At 44.3% G+C, this 20,963-nt stretch overlaps 1 protein-coding gene across 1 annotated transcript in view; it reads right to left on the bottom strand.

Moving 5' to 3' along the window:
• The window catches only part of MYLK (myosin light chain kinase), a 126,320-nt gene that overhangs the window by 19,731 nt on the left and 85,626 nt on the right, over window positions 1-20,963 (bottom strand). Inside the window, exons 22-25 of the mRNA XM_075284714.1 lie at window positions 14,100-14,402; window positions 9,745-9,780; window positions 9,406-9,499; window positions 4,473-4,676 (exon numbers count right to left, since the gene is read on the bottom strand). Coding sequence (XP_075140815.1) covers window positions 4,473-4,676; window positions 9,406-9,499; window positions 9,745-9,780; window positions 14,100-14,402 — 637 coding nt within the window. The remainder of the gene's footprint in view (window positions 1-4,472; window positions 4,677-9,405; window positions 9,500-9,744; window positions 9,781-14,099; window positions 14,403-20,963) is intronic.

A 20,963-nucleotide genomic window follows, 5' to 3' on the forward strand; every position in this document is an offset into this window, starting at 1 on the left:
CACCTAGCACACACCTCTATCATACATACACCTAGCACACACCTCTATCATACATACATACACCTAGCACACACCTCTATCATACATACACCTAGCACACACCTCCATCATACATACATACACCTAGCACACACCTCCATCATACATACATACACCTAGCACACACCTCTATCATACATACATAAACCTAGCACACACCTCTATCATACATACATACACCTAGCACACATCTCTATCATACATACATACACCTAGCACACACCTCTATCATACATACACCTAGCACACACCTCTATCATACATACACCTAGCACACACCTCTATCATACATACATACATACACCTAGCACACACCTCTATCATACATGCATACACCTAGCACAAACCTCTATCATACATACACCTAGCACACACCTCCATCATACATACTTACACCTAGCACACACCTCTATCATACATACACCTAGCACACACCTCTATCATACATACATACACCTAGCACACACCTCTATCATACATACACCTAGCACACACCTCTATCATACATACATACACCTAGCACACACCTCTATCATACATACACCTAGCACATACTTCTATCATACATACATACATACATACACCTAGCACACACCTCTATCATACATACACCTAGCACACACCTCTATCATACACATACATACATACATACACTTCTATCATACATACATACACCTAGCACACACCTCCATCATACATACATACACCTAGCACACACCTCTATCATACATACACCTAGCACACACCTCTATCATACATACATACACCTAGCACACACCTCTATCATACATACATACACCTAGCACACACCTCTATCATACATACATACACCTAGCACACACCTCTATCATACATGCACCTAGCACACACCTCTATCATACACATACATACATACACTTCTATCATACATACATACACCTAGCACACACCTCCATCATACATACATACACCTAGCACACACCTCTATCATACATACACCTAGCACACACCTCTATCATACATACATACACCTAGCACACACCTCTATCATACATACATACACCTAGCACACACCTCTATCATACATACACCTAGCACACACCTCTATCATACATACATACACCTAGCACACACCTCTATCATACATACACCTAGAACACACCTCCATCATACATACATACACCTAGCACACACCTCTATCATACACACACCTAGCACACACCTCCATCATACATACATACACCTAGCACACACCTCCATCATACATACATACACCTAGCACACACCTCTATCATACATACACCTAGCACACACCTCCATCATACATACACCTAGCACACACCTCTATCATACATACACTTAGCACATACTTCTATCATACATACATACACCTAGCACACACCTCCATCATACATACATACACCTAGCACACACCTCCATCATACATACATAAACCTAGCACACACCTCTATCATACATACACCTAGCACACACCTCTATCATACATACACCTAGCACACACCTCTATCATACATACATACACCTAGCACACACCTCTATCATACATACACCTAGCACACACCTCTATCATACATACACCTAGCACACACCTCTATCATACATACATACACCTAGCACACACCTCTATCATACATACACCTAGCACACACCTCCATCATACATACATACACCTAGCACACACCTCCATCATACATACATACACCTAGCACACACCTCTATCATACATACATAAACCTAGCACACACCTCTATCATACATACATACACCTAGCACACATCTCTATCATACATACATACACCTAGCACACACCTCTATCATACATACACCTAGCACACACCTCTATCATACATACACCTAGCACACACCTCTATCATACATACATACATACACCTAGCACACACCTCTATCATACATGCATACACCTAGCACAAACCTCTATCATACATACACCTAGCACACACCTCCATCATACATACTTACACCTAGCACACACCTCTATCATACATACACCTAGCACACACCTCTATCATACATACATACACCTAGCACACACCTCTATCATACATACACCTAGCACACACCTCTATCATACATACATACACCTAGCACATAATTCTATCATACATACATACACCTAGCACACACCTCCATCATACATACACCTAGCACACACCTCTATCATACATACATACACCTAGCACACACCTCTATCATACATACACCTAGCACACACCTCCATCATACATACATACACCTAGCACACACCTCCATCATACATACATACACCTAGCACACACCTCTATCATACATACATAAACCTAGCACACACCTCTATCATACATACATACACCTAGCACACATCTCTATCATACATACATACACCTAGCACACACCTCTATCATACATACACCTAGCACACACCTCTATCATACATACACCTAGCACACACCTCTATCATACATACATACATACACCTAGCACACACCTCTATCATACATGCATACACCTAGCACAAACCTCTATCATACATACACCTAGCACACACCTCCATCATACATACTTACACCTAGCACACACCTCTATCATACATACACCTAGCACACACCTCTATCATACATACATACACCTAGCACACACCTCTATCATACATACACCTAGCACACACCTCCATCATACATACTTACACCTAGCACATACTTCTATCATACATACACCTAGCACACACCTCCATCATACATACATACACCTAGCACACACCTCTATCATACATACACCTAGCACACACCTCTATCATACATACATACACCTAGCACATAATTCTATCATACATACATACACCTAGCACACACCTCCATCATACATACACCTAGCACACACCTCTATCATACATACACCAAGCACACACCTCCATCATACATACTTACACCTAGCACATACTTCTATCATACATACACCTAGCACACACCTCTATCATACATACATAAACCTAGCACACACCTCTATCATACATACACCTAGCACTCACCTCTATCATACATACATACATACACCTAGCACAAACCTCTATCATACATACACCTAGCACACACCTCCATCATACATACTTACACCTAGCACACACCTCTATCATACATACACCTAGCACACACCTCTATCATACATACATACACCTAGCACACACCTCTATCATACATACATACACCTAGCACACACCTCCATCATACATACACCTAGCACACACCTCTATCATACATACACCAAGCACACACCTCCATCATACATACTTACACCTAGCACACACCTCTATCATACATACACCTAGCACACACCTCTATCATACATACATAAACCTAGCACACACCTCTATCATACATACACCTAGCACACACCTCCATCATACATACACCTAGCACACACCTCTATCATACATACACCAAGCACACACCTCTATCTATCATACATACACCTAGCACACATCTCTATCATACATACACCAAGCACACACCTCTATCATACATACACCTAGCACACACCTCTATCATACATACACACATACACCTAGCACACACCTCTATCATACATACATACACCTAGCACACACCTCTATCATACATTCATACATACACCTAGCACACACCTCTATCATACATACATACACCTAGCACACACCTCTATCATACATACATACATACACCTAGCACACACCTCTATCATACATACATACACCTAGCACACACCTCTATCATACATTCATACATACACCTAGCACACACCTCTATCATACATACATACACCTAGCACACACCTCTATCATACATACATACACCTAGCACACACCTCTATCATACATACATACACCTAGCACACACCTCTATCATACATACATACATACACACACCTAGCACACACCTCTATCATACATACATACACCTAGCACATAATTCTATCATACATACACCTAGCACAGACCTCTATCATACATACACCTAGCACAAACCTCCATCATACATACATACACCTAGCACACACCCCCATCATACATGTGCCGTGATGATTCCCTTCACACTCCGCACATAACTCAGACACATATGTCATTTATTAGTGTTTATTCTGCGACTGTCGGGGCCATCACATCACCGGACATGGGCAGCTCCGCACATGACAGCGGGAGTCTTATTATCCACAAACCAGATCTCCTATAGGTTCTCTGTAGTGACGATGACAACCATTCTGTTATGGGAAGTTGTCAGGGCCGCCCCCACTGATTATGGGAACGCTCCTATAGGATCTATCATGGGATCAGACCCTGCACATTCTAGTTCTTATTTTTACCTAAAACTACAGTTTAAGTCACATGACCACATGAGTTACTGGATTCGTACCAGGGTGGGGGTGACCCCCGAATATCAGAAGACCCCCTGCTGGTTACTTACAGTTCCAGAACCATCACCATGTCGCTCTTGGACTCAAAGGCATCAATGCACTGGACCAGTTTGGGGTGGTGCAAACAGTTCATGATATCAATCTCCTGTCTGATGGCGTCCTTGTCCTTGGCAGAATAAGCCTTCAAGAACTTTCCAGCCCACACCTTCTTAGTTTTCTTATCCACAATGCGGAACACTTGTCCGAATTTCCCCCTGCAAGAATAGAAACGTGTCACGGAGGACGGACACACAATCTAACATCTGAGGATCGAGGCGACCCCGGAGAGAGCAATGTCACATGAAGGGCAGAGAGCGGCGACCAAGAGAGGACTGGACGAGGACCCCCCAATCCTGGAGAAAGACGCACAGACTCCAAAACCAACCCCAATTCTGAAGAAGGACACACAAAGGCGACAGGATGACCTCTGACCCAGGAGGAGGACACACACAGACTGCAGGCTAGGGTGACCCCTGATCCTGGAGGGCATACAAATACTTCAGGAAGACCCCACCCCAATCTTGGAGGAGGACACACAGGGACCACAGGATGACCCCCAATCTTGGAGGAGGACACACACGGACCACAGGATGACCCCCAATCTTGGAGGAGAACACACATGGACCACAGGATGACCCCCAATCTTGGAGGAGGACACACAGGGACCACAGGATGACCCCCAATCTTGGAGGAGGACACACAGGGACCACAGGATGACCCCCAATCTTGGAGGAGGACACACACGGACCACAGGATGACCCCCAATCTTGGAGGAGAACACACAGGGACCACAGGATGACCCCCAATCTTGGAGGAGGACACACACGGACCACAGGATGACCCCCAATCTTGGAGGAGGACACACACAGACAAAAATCTGCTTATCCATCCACACATTCAATAAAGATAGACCTCACCCTTCAGAGCACAAACTCTGACCCTGAAAAAGCTGTGTGGCCTCCAATATGAGTAGAATTGCAGAAGGATTGTAACCCAGCTTTCCCACAATTACAATCTGTAGTACATCAAAAAGCAGATTTATAATTCTGGTGTCTGGAAAGCTGGGTGGCTGCTGTACCTAGTGCCACAATAAAAAAAAAAAAAAAATTACAGACTGAGAACCTTGGAAATTTTTTTTGAAAAACTTAAAGTTTTCTGCAACCTGTGACCCCAACTGTGATGAAACTACAACACCCAGCATGACATCACAGAGGCAAACTGGGAAACTGGGCGACAAGCCTGCAGGAGCTATAATGTCAGATCATTCACTCGTCATATGGAGAGACATTCACTGGTCACGTCATATATGCATCACATGACCAGGACCGGTCAGCAGAACAACGAACCAATGATGGATCCAATCACTGATACCCCGATAAGGTGGAGACTGGTCCGAGCTGCCGGATACACAAAATCCCCCCCAGATGGAAACAGCTAAGAAATACCCCGAGAGAGACAAGAAATTCCCACAACCAGAGAATGTGACACTCCGACCAAATAAACCGCAGGAAACTATTAATATCAATGAGCGACGTCTGATCCCATCCTCAGTGAGAGCAAAAAGAACAACAACAAAGTTATACTGCAGAGCTGCGCTCACTATTCTGCTGGTCACTGTGTATATACATTAATTACTTATCCTGTATTATACTCCAGAGCTGCGCTCACTATTCTGCTGGTACAGTCACTGTGTACATACACTACATTACTTATCCTGTATTATACTCCAGAGCTGCGCTCACTATTCTGCTGGTGCAGTCAATGTGTACATACATTACATTACTTATCCTGTATTATACTCCAGAGCTGCGCTCACTATTCTGCTGGTGCAGTCACTGTGTACATACATTACATTACTTATCCTGTATTATACTCCAGAGCTGCACTCACTATTCTGCTGGTACAGTCACTGTGTACATACATTACATTACTTATCCTGTATTATACTCCAGAGCTGCGCTCACTGTTCTGCTGGTACAGTCACTGTGTACATACATTACATTACTTATCCTGTATTATACTCCAGAGCTGCGCTCGCTATTCTGCTGGTGCAGTCACTGTGTACATACATTACATTACTTATCCTGTATTATACTCCAGAGCTGCACTCACTATTCTGCTGGTACAGTCACTGTGTACATACATTACATTACTTATCCTGTATTATACTCCAGAGCTGCGCTCGCTATTCTGCTGGTGCAGTCACTGTGTACATACATTACATTACTTATCCTGTATTATACTCCAGAGCTGTGCTCACTATTCTGCTGGTGCAGTCACTGTGTACATACATTACATTACTTATCCTGTATTATACTCCAGAGCTGTGCTCACTATTCTGCTGGTCACTGTGTATATACATTACATTACTTATCCTGTATTATACTCCAGAGCTGCGCTCACTATTCTGCTGGTGCAGTCACTGTGTACATACATTACATTACTTATCCTGTATTATACTCCAGAGCTGCGCTCACTATTCTGCTGGTGCAGTCACTGTGTACATACATTACATTACTTATCCTGTATTATACTCCAGAGCTGCGCTCACTATTCTGCTGGTACAGTCACTGTGTACATACATTACATTACTTATCCTGTATTATACCCCAGAGCTGCGCTCACTATTCTGCTGGTACAGTCACTGTGTACATACATTACATTACTTATCCTGTATTATACTCCAGAGCTGCGCTCACTATTCTGCTGGTGCAGTCGCTGTGTACATACATTACATTACTTATCCTGTATTATACTCCAGAGCTGCGCTCACTATTCTGCTGGTGCAGTCACTGTGTACATACATTACATTACTTCTCCTGTATTATGCTCCAGAGCTGCAGTCACTATTCTGCTGGTGCAGTCACTGTGTACATACATTACATTACTTATCCTGTATTATACTCCAGAGCTGCGCTCACTATTCTGCTGGTGCAGTCACTGTGTACATACATTACATTACTTATCCTGTATTATACTCCAGAGCTGCGCTCACTATTCTGCTGGTACAGTCACTGTGTACATACATTACATTACTTATCCTGTATTATACTCCAGAGCTGCGCTCACTATTCTGCTGGTGCAGTCACTGTGTACATACATTACATTACTTATCTGTATTATACTCCAGAGCTGCGCTCACTATTCTGCTGGTGCAGTCACTGTGTACATACATTACATTACTTATCCTGTATTATACCCCAGAGCTGCGCTCACTATTCTGCTGGTACAGTCACTGTGTACATACAATACATTACTTATCCTGTATTATACTCCAGAGCTGCGCTCACTATTCTGCTGGTGCAGTCACTGTGTACATACATTACTTATCCTGTATTATACCCCAGAGCTGCGCTCACTATTCTGCTGGTGCAGTCACTGTGTACATACATTACATTACTTATCCTGTATTATACTCCAGAGCTGCGCTCACTATTCTGCTGGTGCAGTCACTGTGTACATACATTACATTACTTATCCTGTATTATACTCCAGAGCTGCGCTCACTATTCTGCTGGTGCAGTCACTGTGTACATACATTACATTACTTATCCTGTATTATACTCCAGAGCTGCGCTCGCTATTCTGCTGGTGCAGTCACTGTGTACATACATTACTTATCCTGTATTGTACTCCAGAGCTGCGCTCACTATTCTGCTGGTGCAGTCACTGTGTACATACATTACATTACTTATCCTGTATTATACCCCAGAGCTGCGCTCACTATTCTGCTGGTACAGTCACTGTGTACATACATTACATTACTTATCCTGTATTATACTCCAGAGCTGCGCTCACTATTCTGCTGGTGCAGTCACTGTGTACATACATTACATTACTTATCCTGTATTATACTCCAGAGCTGCGCTCACTATTCTGCTGGTGCAGTCACTGTGTACATACATTACATTACTTATCCTGTATTATACTCCAGAGCTGCGCTCACTATTCTGCTGGTACAGTCACTGTGTACATACATTACATTACTTATCCTGTATTATACTCCAGAGCTGCGCTCACTATTCTGCTGGTGCAGTCGCTGTGTACATACATTACATTACTTATCCTGTATTATACTCCAGAGCTGCGCTCACTATTCTGCTGGTGCAGTCACTGTGTACATACATTACATTACTTCTCCTGTATTATGCTCCAGAGCTGCAGTCACTATTCTGCTGGTGCAGTCACTGTGTACATACATTACATTACTTATCCTGTATTATACTCCAGAGCTGCGCTCACTATTCTGCTGGTGCAGTCACTGTGTACATACATTACATTACTTCTCCTGTATTATGCTCCAGAGCTGCAGTCACTATTCTGCTGGTACAGTCACTGTGTACATACATTACATTACTTATCCTGTATTATACTCCAGAGCTGCGCTCACTATTCTGCTGGTGCAGTCACTGTGTACATACATTACATTACTTCTCCTGTATTATGCTCCAGAGCTGCAGTCACTATTCTGCTGGTGCAGTCACTGTGTACATACATTACATTACTTATCCTGTATTATACTCCAGAGCTGCGCTCACTATTCTGCTGGTACAGTCACTGTGTACATACATTACATTACTTATCCTGTATTATACTCCAGAGCTGCGCTCACTATTCTGCTGGTACAGTCACTGTGTACATACATTACATTACTTATCCTGTATTATACTCCAGAGCTGCGCTCACTATTCTGCTGGTGCAGTCACTGTGTACATACATTACATTACTTATCCTGTATTATACCCCAGAGCTGCGCTCACTATTCTGCTGGTACAGTCACTGTGTACATACATTACATTACTTATCCTGTATTATACCCCAGAGCTGCGCTCATAACACTAAAGAGTTGCTGATGGAAACAGTCAGCAGGTCAGCACTCTTATTACATTTTGGGGACAGTTACTCCGCCATATTAGAGATATCAGACACAGTTATTACACTCACGTTCCCAGCCGCTCCTCCACGTCGTAGTAGTCGGACACCTTCTGTGCAGTGTTTATAACCACGTTGCGGTATTCAGGTTCTGTGTCTTTATCCTCTGTAGGACAGAAATGAAGAATGAGATGAATCTATCAGAGAGCTGCAGCTAAAAATGCACCACATAATGTATAAAGGGGTCTCCCAACTCCCCCTGACAGCAGAGGTCGGGGAATATAGATTATATAGACTGTGTGTATGGCTGGCTCTATAGGAGTGACATCACTGCTCTCCATATACAGGTAATATCTTATAGCAGTGACATCACCGTCTTATCCCTCATTATCCCAACTATCTAGAACTCACCGTCATCTGACACTTCTGCTTCGTCTTTATGGTCACCTGCAGAAAAGAGAAAAGGAAACGATCAGGAGCCAGAAAAAGCAGAATATAGAAAAGACCAGATGGGAGGAGCAAGAGAGAGACAGGGCCCCTGCTGGCTGCCACATGGTACTGCACAGCACCAGAAAGCCCCAAACATCACAGGATTACCCCAGAGAAATAATGTGATACATTGAGTGTGATATAGAGATTAGATTGTCAGCTCCTGGGGTCAGGGATGATGGGAGTGATACATTGTGTGTGATATAGAGATTAGATTGTCAGCTCCTGGGGTCAGGGATGATGGGAGTGATACATTGTGTGTGATATAGAGATTAGAGTGTCAGCTCCTGGGGTCAGGGATGATGGGGGTGATACATTGTGTGTGATATAGAGATTAGAGTGTCAGCTCCTGGGGTCAGGGATGATGGAAGTGATACATTGTGTGTGATATAGAGATTAGAGTGTCAGCTCCTGGGGTCAGGGATGATGGGAGTGATACATTGTGTGTGATATAGGGATTAGATTGTCAGCTCCTGGGGTCAGGGATGATGGGAGTGATACATTGTGTGTGTGATATAGAGATTAGAATGTCAGCTCCTGGGGTCAGGGATGATGGGAGTGATACATTGTGTGTGTGATATAGAGATTAGAATGTCAGCTCCTGGGGTCAGGGATGATGGGAGTGATACATTGTGTGTGATATAGAGATTAGATTGTCAGCTCCTGGGGTCAGGGATGATGGGAGTGATACATTGTGTGTGATATAGAGATTAGATTGTCAGCTCCTGGGGTCAGGGATGATGGGAGTGATACATTGTGTGTGATATAGAGATTAGATTGTCAGCTCCTGGGGTCAGGGATGATGGGAGTGATACATTGTGTGTGATATAGAGATTAGAGTGTCAGCTCCTGGGGTCAGGGATGATGGGGGTGATACATTGTGTGTGTGATATAGAGATTAGAATGTCAGCTCCTGGGGTCAGGGATGATGGGGGTGATACATTGTATGTGATATAGAGATTAGATTGTCAGCTCCTGGGGTCAGGGATGATGGGAGTGATACATTGTGTGTGATATAGAGATTAGAGTGTCAGCTCCTGGGGTCAGGGATGATGGGAGTGATACATTGTGTGTGTGATATAGAGATTAGAATGTCAGCTCCTGGGGTCAGGGATGATGGGAGTGATACATTGTGTGTGATATAGAGATTAGAGTGTCAGCTCCTGGGGTCAGGGATGATGGGAGTGATACATTGTGTGTGTGATATAGAGATTAGAATGTCAGCTCCTGGGGTCAGGGATGATGGGAGTGATACATTGTGTGTGTGATATAGAGATTAGAATGTCAGCTCCTGGGGTCAGGGATGATGGGAGTGATACATTGTGTGTGATATAGAGATTAGATTGTCAGCTCCTGGGGTCAGGGATGATGGGGGTGATACATTGTGTGTGTGATATAGAGATTAGAATGTCAGCTCCTGGGGTCAGGGATGATGGGGGTGATACATTGTATGTGATATAGAGATTAGATTGTCAACTCCTGGGGTCAGGGATGATGGGAGTGATACATTGTGTGTGATATAGAGATTAGAGTGTCAGCTCCTGGGGTCAGGGATGATGGGAGTGATACATTGTGTGTGTGATATAGAGATTAGATTGTCAGCTCCTGGGGTCAGGGATGATGGGGGTGATACATTGTGTGTGTGATATAGAGATTAGAATGTCAGCTCCTGGGGTCAGGGATGATGAGAGTGATACATTGTGTGTGATATAGAGATTAGATTGTCAGCTCCTGGGGTCAGGGATGATGGGAGTGATACATTGTGTGTGTGATATAGAGATTAGAATGTCAGCTCCTGGGGTCAGGGATGATGGGAGTGATACATTGTGTGTGATATAGAGATTAGATTGTCAGCTCCTGGGGTCAGGGTTGATGGGGGTGATACATTGTGTGTGTGATATAGAGATTAGAATGTCAGCTCCTGGGGTCAGGGATGATGGGGGTGATACATTGTATGTGATATAGAGATTAGATTGTCAACTCCTGGGGTCAGGGATGATGGGAGTGATACATTGTGTGTGATATAGAGATTAGAGTGTCAGCTCCTGGGGTCAGGGATGATGGGGGTGATACATTGTGTGTGATATAGAGATTAGAGTGTCAGCTCCTGGGGTCAGGGATGATGGGAGTGATACATTGTGTGTGTGATATAGAGATTAGAGTGTCAGCTCCTGGGGTCAGGGATGATGGGAGTGATACATTGTGTGTGTGATATAGAGATTAGAATGTCAGCTCCTGGGGTCAGGGATGATGGGAGTGATACATTGTGTGTGATATAGAGATTAGAGTGTCAGCTCCTGGGGTCAGGGATGATGGGAGTGATACATTGTGTGATATAGGGATTAGATTGTCAGCTCCTGGGGTCAGGGATGATGGGGGTGATACATTGTATGTGATATAGAGATTAGATTGTCAACTCCTGGGGTCAGGGATGATGGGAGTGATACATTGTGTGTGATATAGAGATTAGATTGTCAGCTCCTGGGGTCAGGGATGATGGGGGTGATACATTGTATGTGATATAGAGATTAGATTGTCAGCTCCTGGGGTCAGGGATGATGGGGGTGATACATTGTATGTGATATAGAGATTAGATTGTCAGCTCCTGGGGTCAGGGATGATGGGAGTGATACATTGTGTGTGATATAGAGATTAGATTGTCAGCTCCTGGGGTCAGGGATGATGGGAGTGATACATTGTGTGTGATATAGAGATTAGATTGTCAGCTCCTGGGGTCAGGGATGATGGGAGTGATACATTGTGTGTGTGATATAGAGATTAGATTGTCAGCTCCTGGGGTCAGGGATGATGGGGGTGATACATTGTATGTGATATAGAGATTAGATTGTCAGCTCCTGGGGTCAGGGATGATGGGGGTGATACATTGTATGTGATATAGAGATTAGATTGTCAGCTCCTGGGGTCAGGGATGATGGGAGTGATACATTGTGTGTGATATAGAGATTAGATTGTCAGCTCCTGGGGTCAGGGATGATGGGAGTGATACATTGTGTGTGATATAGAGATTAGATTGTCAGCTCCTGGGGTCAGGGATGATGGGAGTGATACATTGTGTGTGTGATATAGAGATTAGATTGTCAGCTCCTGGGGTCAGGGATGATGGGAGTGATACATTGTGTGTGATATAGAGATTAGATTGTCAGCTCCTGGGGTCAGGGATGATGGGAGTGATACATTGTGTGTGATATAGAGATTAGATTGTCAGCTCCTGGGGTCAGGGATGATGGGAGTGATACATTGTGTGTGTGATATAGAGATTAGATTGTCAGCTCCTGGGGTCAGGGATGATGGGAGTGATACATTGTGTGTGATATAGAGATTAGAGTGTCAGCTCCTGGGTCAGGGATGATGGGAGTGATACAGTGTGTGTGATATAGAGATTAGATTGTCAGCTCCTGGGGTCAGGGATGATGGGAGTGATACATTGTATGTGATATAGAGATTAGATTGTCAGCTCCTGGGGTCAGGGGTGATGGGAGTGATACATTGTGTGTGATATAGAGATTAGAGTGTCAGCTCCTGGGGTAAGGGATGATGGGAGTGATACATTGTGTGTGATATAGAGATTAGATTGTCAGCTCCTGGGGTCAGGGATGATGGGGGTGATACATTGTGTGTGATATAGAGATTAGATTGTCAGCTCCTGGGGTCAGGGATGATGGGGGTGATACATTGTGTGTGATATAGAGATTAGATTGTCAGCTCCTGGGGTCAGGGATGATGGCAGTGATACATTGTGTGTGATATAGGGATTAGATTGTCAGCTCCTGGGGTCAGGGATGATGGGAGTGATACATTGTGTGTGTAATATAGAGATTAGAGTGTCAGCTCCTGGGGTCAGGGATGATGGGGGTGATACATTGTGTGTGATATAGAGATTAGAATGTCAGCTCCTGGGGTCAGGGATGATGGGAGTGATACATTGTGTGTGATATAGAGATTAGAGTGTCAGCTCCTGGGGTCAGGGATGATGGCAGTGATACATTGTGTGTGTGATATAGAGATTAGATTGTCAGCTCCTGGGGTCAGGGATGATGGCAGTGATACATTGTGTGTGTGATATAGAGATTAGATTGTCAGCTCCTGGGGTCAGGGATGATGGGAGTGATACATTGTGTGTGATATAGAGATTAGATTGTCAGCTCCTGGGGTCAGGGATGATGGGGGTGATACACGAGTAGATCTGTTGCTGGTGTATATATCTCCTGTGGTGTATACAGTGCTGATACGATATAACATGGGTGTTGTTCGCTCACCTTCCACCTTCTCCTTATAGGCCACGGGCTCGGACTCCTGGCTCGGCTCGCTGGTGCCGTACACATTGGTGGCTCGTACCCTGAACTTGTACTCTCGGTCGTGCAGTAAGTTCTCCACGTTGTAGGAGGTGCTTCTGCACTGAGTCAGGTCGGACCAGGACTTGTCTACGGAGTCCCAGATCTCCACCGTGTAGGACTGTACCACACTCCCCCCATCATAGGTTGGGCCATACCATGACAAGGTGAGGGCCGAGCCTTTCATTTCAGAGGCGCACGGCTGACCGGCTGGAGGGTCGGGTTTATCTGCAAAGAAATAACATCAATTATTGGAGCGCCCTGAAAACAGAAATTATCCTACATATTATCGAATGATGTATTATAATCTCATGTACTATAGTCTCCTATATATTATAATCTCATGTACTATAGTCTCCTATATATTATAATCTCATGTATTATAGTCTCCTATATATTATAATCTCATGTACTATAGTCTCCTATATATTATAATCTCATGTACTATAGTCTCCTATATATTATAATCTCATGTACTATAGTCTCCTATATATTATAATCTCATGTACTATAGTCTCCTATATATTATAATCTCATGTACTATAGTCTCCTATATATTATAATCTCATGTATTAGTCTCCTATATATTATAATCTCATGTACTATAGTCTCCTATATATTATAATCTCATGTACTATAGTCTCCTATATATTATAATCTCATGTATTAGTCTCCTATATATTATAATCTCATGTACTATAGTCACCTATATATTATAATCTCATGTACTATAGTCTCCTATATATTATAATCTCATGTACTATAGTCTCCTATATATTATAATCTCATGTACTATAGTCACCTATATATTATAATCTCACGTATTATAGTCTCCTATATATTATAATCTCATGTACTATAGTCTCCTATATATTATAATCTCATGTATTATAGTCTCCTATATATTATAATCTCATGTATTAGTCTCCTATATATTATAATCTCATGTATTATGGTCTCCTATATATTATAATCTCATGTATTATAGTCTCCTATATATTATAATCTCATGTACTATAGTCTCCTATATATTATAATCTCATGTACTATAGTCTCCTATATATTATAATCTCATGTATTAGTCTCCTATATATTATAATCTCATGTATTATGGTCTCCTATATATTATAATCTCATGTATTATAGTCTCCTATATATTATAATCTCATGTATTATAGTCTCCTATATATTATAATCTCATGTATTATAGTCTCCTATATATTATAATCTCATGTACTATAGTCTCCTATATATTATAATCTCATGTATTAGTCTCCTATATATTATAATCTCATGTATTATAGTCTCCTATATATTATAATCTCATGTATTATAGTCTCCTATATATTATAATCTCATGTATTATAGTCTCATATATATTATAATCACATGCACTGAGGTCACGTCAGTGGGCAGCGATCTGTTTGCAGTCACGTAGGTTCCCAGGACGGCTGCTCTTACCCAGGGCGTGTCTGTATTAGGAGGGGGCCTGTAGGAACTTCAGATCTCATCACCCCCTCCCCTCATTACAGGGGTTCCCATAGAGCAGCGGCCGCAGCCTTGTGGGAACTTCTCCATCCGGCTCAGAGATGGCAGATAAGCGGCAGCACCAGGCAGAGGCACCGCTGACAAGTCTGACTATCGAGACCATCATATCATAGAAATGCAAATATTCTGCATATTCCAGAAATACAAGCATCGGATACTAAATATCAGCAGATAAATCAGTCCAAGGCCAACCAGCAGAACAGCAAGTGCAGCTCTGGATGTGAATACAGCATAACATGTCATGTAACAGAATTGTGACTGCAGCTCTGGATGGGACTGGAGTATAAGACATAACATAATAGTAGAATTGTGACTGCAGCCTTGGATGTGACTGCAGTATAAGACATAACATTTTGAATGCAGCTTTGGAGGTGACTGCAGTATAAGACATAACATAATAGTAGAATTGTGACTGCAGCTTTGGAGGTGACTACAAATAAATGAATGACAGACGGGGGCTGTTTTTATATCTCCCACCGTTCTCCTACTAATACACGTTCCCATCCCGGGGGTCTAATAACACGTTCTTCACACCAAGGGTCTCATTGACTTAAGAATCTCAGATTAATAAAGGTGTGAGTGGTCGACTGCCAGCAACGGCGCCCCCTGCGGACCACAGCATGAAATCTGCAGCTTCAGTCTCTGTGAATTCTCCAACTGCAGGAACAAACGTCTCCAGATTTCTGCCACTGAAACCAATGAAACTCCTCGTCTGTCCGAGGACTGAGAGTGACAAGGAGCTGCTGCCGCTGATCTCTGGGCCTGCCGCCGCTTATCACTAAGCACCGCCACAATACTAGTGATATAAGCAGGCTAGATCCTACACTCCTATCTGTGTCTGGGAAAGCTGGGTGGCAACCAAAATGCCCATTTCAGTTGTTATTCAGGTTTCTTAAGGTCAATTCTGCCCATCTATGTAAACGTATATTCACCAGTTGCCACTCAGGAGCCTAGAAAAGCTGGGTGACCACACCTCTAGAAAGTGCTCTTAGAACGAGCGGCAAGATTAGAGGGAACAAGAAGAAAGATTCCTAGGTAGGGGGGAAAGGGCAAGGACTGGTGGTAAGGGGGGACAAGCTGCCGAAATCTGGAGGGGAGAAGGCTGCGGGAAAGTAGGGGCAGGCCTCAGGAGAAGGTGGGGGCGGGAGGTCATACTGCAGGGGACTGGGGGGGATCAAGCAGGGGACTGACTGGTGGGGAAGGGGAGTCCAGCTAGAGGAATATAGGGGGAGGGGCAAACAGGAGACTGGTGGGGAAGGGGAGTCCAGCTGCAGGAATTGGGGGGGGGGGGGGGGACACAAGCCTGGTGGGTAAGGGGAGTCCTGCAGCAGGAATATGGTGGTGGGGGGAGACAGGTGGAGAAGGGGAGTTCGGCTGCAGGAATATGGGGGGGGGGGGGAAGCTCCAGGTGATTTGGGGTTTGTTGAGGAATCTGAAGAGTACGAAGCTGCAGGAGACTTAGGAAGGATCAAACTGAAGGAGTCTGGCCAAGCAGCAGGAGTCTGGGGTCACACCGCAGGAGATTCTGGGAGGGGGGGGTAAACTAAGGGGTCTGGGGGGGTCTAATTTCATATTTTATTGTAAACAAGATTTCTGGATAACCATAATCTTTTTAGGCTGAAGCATTTGGCTGCGGGGCTGGTCCTGGTGATGTGACGCCTCCATCCAGCAGAGACTTGGCCGCCGGATTATTATTTCTTTCGGATGACTTTGCAATTCCTTTTCTGCTCAGAGCTCTGGACAATCCACGGCAGCGGCTGCGTACACAAAACAAGCCAGAAAACAGGACGACAACAAAAAAAATCCCAATGGTGCCTCTCCCGGTGAATGTCCTATCAGTAGTCAATTCAGCAAATCTGTGTATTGTCCTCCGTCTATAGGGGCGCAGGGGATGGGGTCACACACTGGCCCTAATACGTAAGGGGCCCATCAGAGGACAGGCTGCATAAATGGAAGGATTCAGAACAGGGCCCTGTGCACACAAGCAGAATTGGAACCTGGACTCCACATCTACAGGGGGGCAGGGGCTTCTGACAACCCCCTTCTCTAGCACTTCGTATGATATAAGGGAGCTCTGTAACCGGGATGTCTCTGTATCGGCAATGCAGCTATATGGGGGTGAAGGCACCTGGGGGTGCAGATGTTTCATAACAGAGAGAGTGGGAGATAGTGGTTGTATAGGAAGCCCCCCGCCCCCGTGCAGCCGGAGCTGCTATTTCATGTATGTCTGGAGCCAGTTTGGATGTGGGCCATGCCGTCGACCCTGGCAGAATCTCAACTAAAAATTCAGCACTGGGAGAGAAAGCGAGCCTTAAAAGGTCACAGCGCTGAGTGCATTAGTGCAGACCGGGTCTGGGACGCAGCCGCATACATTCCCGGGGGCCACACAGGGACCTGCATCTGTCACGAAGGGAGGAGGGGGGGGGGGGGGGGCAGACAATATAAATGGACACTGTTATTTTGTTACATTTTTAAGTAACTTCTCTGAATCATTATAAACATAAAACTTTAAGACAAATTTAGAGGATGACCCCCAATGTTATTATAACATGACATTGACCCCTCCTGATCAGCGCCACCGCCCCTATGATGAGCTGAGGGGGGAAGTATCTGCATCTACCAGGCATCCCCCTACCCTGCAACATAACTGTGGCCCCAAAAAACTCAATGGTTGCCACCTATGAAGCAAAGACATGGCTGGGAATAAAAACTGCCAAGACTCAGGGTCAGATCCCAAAGCTGTTTCAGGGCCCCTGGAGAGAAAGAGGGCCCATTGCAGGGGGGGCCTCACCTTCTTCCCAGGGAGGGGATGTGCACAGCGACTGTGTCATTCAGACCCCAGGTAATCTTTCCTATAGCGCCCTAACCCTGAAGTGTAATAGTCCCACTCACATGTGGAGCTTGTAATGCTGAGAGCTCAGGCCAGGGATGTGAGGGTTAAAATAAGAAGAATAATCATTATTAAGATAGTAGAATAGAAACGGATAGCGCAGAGCGTAGAGGTCCAGGGCATAGTGATAGCGAGCTGGGAACAGAAGCCCATGTGCATGGATATCAGGTCCTGTGCTGTCTGCGGGTCGTAAAACTAGGCCCGGAAGCGGAGCTCCCTGTAAGGACACGTAGCCTGTGACTGCAGTATATATATATATATATATATATATATATATATATATATATATATATATATATATATAAAAATAAGACTTCCTATAAGTAGCCACTGGATGCGGCAATAACTGAAACATTTGCTTGAGATACACTGGTGTCCGAGTCTGTTTCCTAAGCGCTCGAACTTACTGATTATTGGTTTGGCCTACGGCAACATATCCAGGGGTGATTGCCCCCTAACAGGGATGATGGGGGTGATACATTGTGTGTGATATAGAGATTAGATTGTCAGCTCCTGGGGTCAGGGATGATGGGAGTGATACAGTGTGTGTGATATAGAGATTAGAGTGTCAGCTCCTGGGGTCAGGGATGATGGGAGTGATACAGTGTGTGTGATATAGAGATTAGATTGTCAGCTCCTGGGGTCAGGGATGATGGGAGTGATACATTGTGTGTGATATAGAGATTAGATTGTCAGCTCCTGGGGTCAGGGGTGATGGGAGTGATACATTGTGTGTGATATAGAGATTAGATTGTCAGCTCCTGGGGTCAGGGATGATGGGGGTGATACATTGTATGTGATATAGAGATTAGATTGTCAGCTCCTGGGGTCAGGGATGATGGGGGTGATACATTGTGTGTGATATAGAGATTAGATTGTCAGCTCCTGGGGTCAGGGATGATGGGAGTGATACATTGTGTGTGATATAGAGATTAGAGTGTCAGCTCCCGGGGTCAGGGATGATGGGAGTGATACATTGTGTGTGATATAGAGATTAGATTGTCAGCTCCTGGGGTCAGGGATGATGGGAGTGATACATTGTGTGTGATATAGAGATTAGATTGTCAGCTCCTGGGGTCAGGGATGATGGGAGTGATACATTGTGTGATATAGAGATTAGATTGTCAGCTCCTGGGCTCAGGGATGATGGGAGTGATACATTGTGTGTGATATAGAGATTAGAGTGTCAGCTCCTGGGGTCAGGGATGATGGGAGTGATACATTGTGTGTGATATAGAGATTAGATTGTCAGCTCCTGGGGTCAGGGATGATGGGAGTGATACATTGTGTGTGATATAGAGATTAGATTGTCAGCTCCTGGGGTCAGGGATGATATGAGTGATACATTGTGTGATATAGAGATTAGATTGTCAGCTCCTGGGGTCAGGGATGATATGAGTGATACATTGTGTGTGATATAGAGATTAGATTGTCAGCTCCTGGGTCAGGGATGATGGGAGTGATACATTGTGTGTGATATAGAGATTAGATTGTCAGCTCCTGGGGTCAGGGATGATATGAGTGATACATTGTGTGATATAGAGATTAGATTGTCAGCTCCTGGGGTCAGGGATGATGGGAGTGATACATTGTGTGTGATATAGAGATTAGATTGTCAGCTCCTGGGGTCAGGGATGATGGGGGTGATACATTGTGTGTGATATAGAGATTAGATTGTCAGCTCCTGGGGTCAGGGATGATGGGAGTGATACATTGTGTGTGATATAGAGATTAGATTGTCAGCTCCTGGGGTCAGGGATGATATGAGTGATACATTGTGTGATATAGAGATTAGAGTGTCAGCTCCTGGGGTCAGGGGGATACATTGTGTGTGATATAGAGATTAGATTGTCAGCTCCTGGGGTCAGGGATGATGGGAGTGATACATTGTGTGTGATATAGAGATTAGATTGTCAGCTCCTGGGGTCAGGGATGATGGGAGTGATACATTGTGTGTGATATAGAGATTAGATTGTCAGCTCCTGGGGTCGGGGATGATATGAGTGATACATTGTGTGATATAGAGATTAGATTGTCAGCTCCTGGGGTCGGGGATGATATGAGTGATACATTGTGTGTAAGAGACTTCACCAGGACGGCTCGGCTCGGTCTACGGCTCCAGTATACAGTTTTTCTACCCCAAGACATTTGTCAAATTCTCCCCAGAAGCGAATATCTCCCTCCCCACCCAAACTCAACAGAATAAAACCGTTCAGCAGAGAAGTGGTTAACAAAGAACACTCTGAACCAAATGTTACTGGCCTCAGAGCGCAGGATCCTGTCCAAAGCTTTACAGACCGAGTGTCCCGAGGATCTCCGAAAATATGCAGCAAAATTACCGGAATTTACAC

This window comes from Leptodactylus fuscus, chromosome 8, assembly GCF_031893055.1.
Source record: "Leptodactylus fuscus isolate aLepFus1 chromosome 8, aLepFus1.hap2, whole genome shotgun sequence".
NCBI lineage: Eukaryota > Metazoa > Chordata > Amphibia > Anura > Leptodactylidae > Leptodactylus > Leptodactylus fuscus.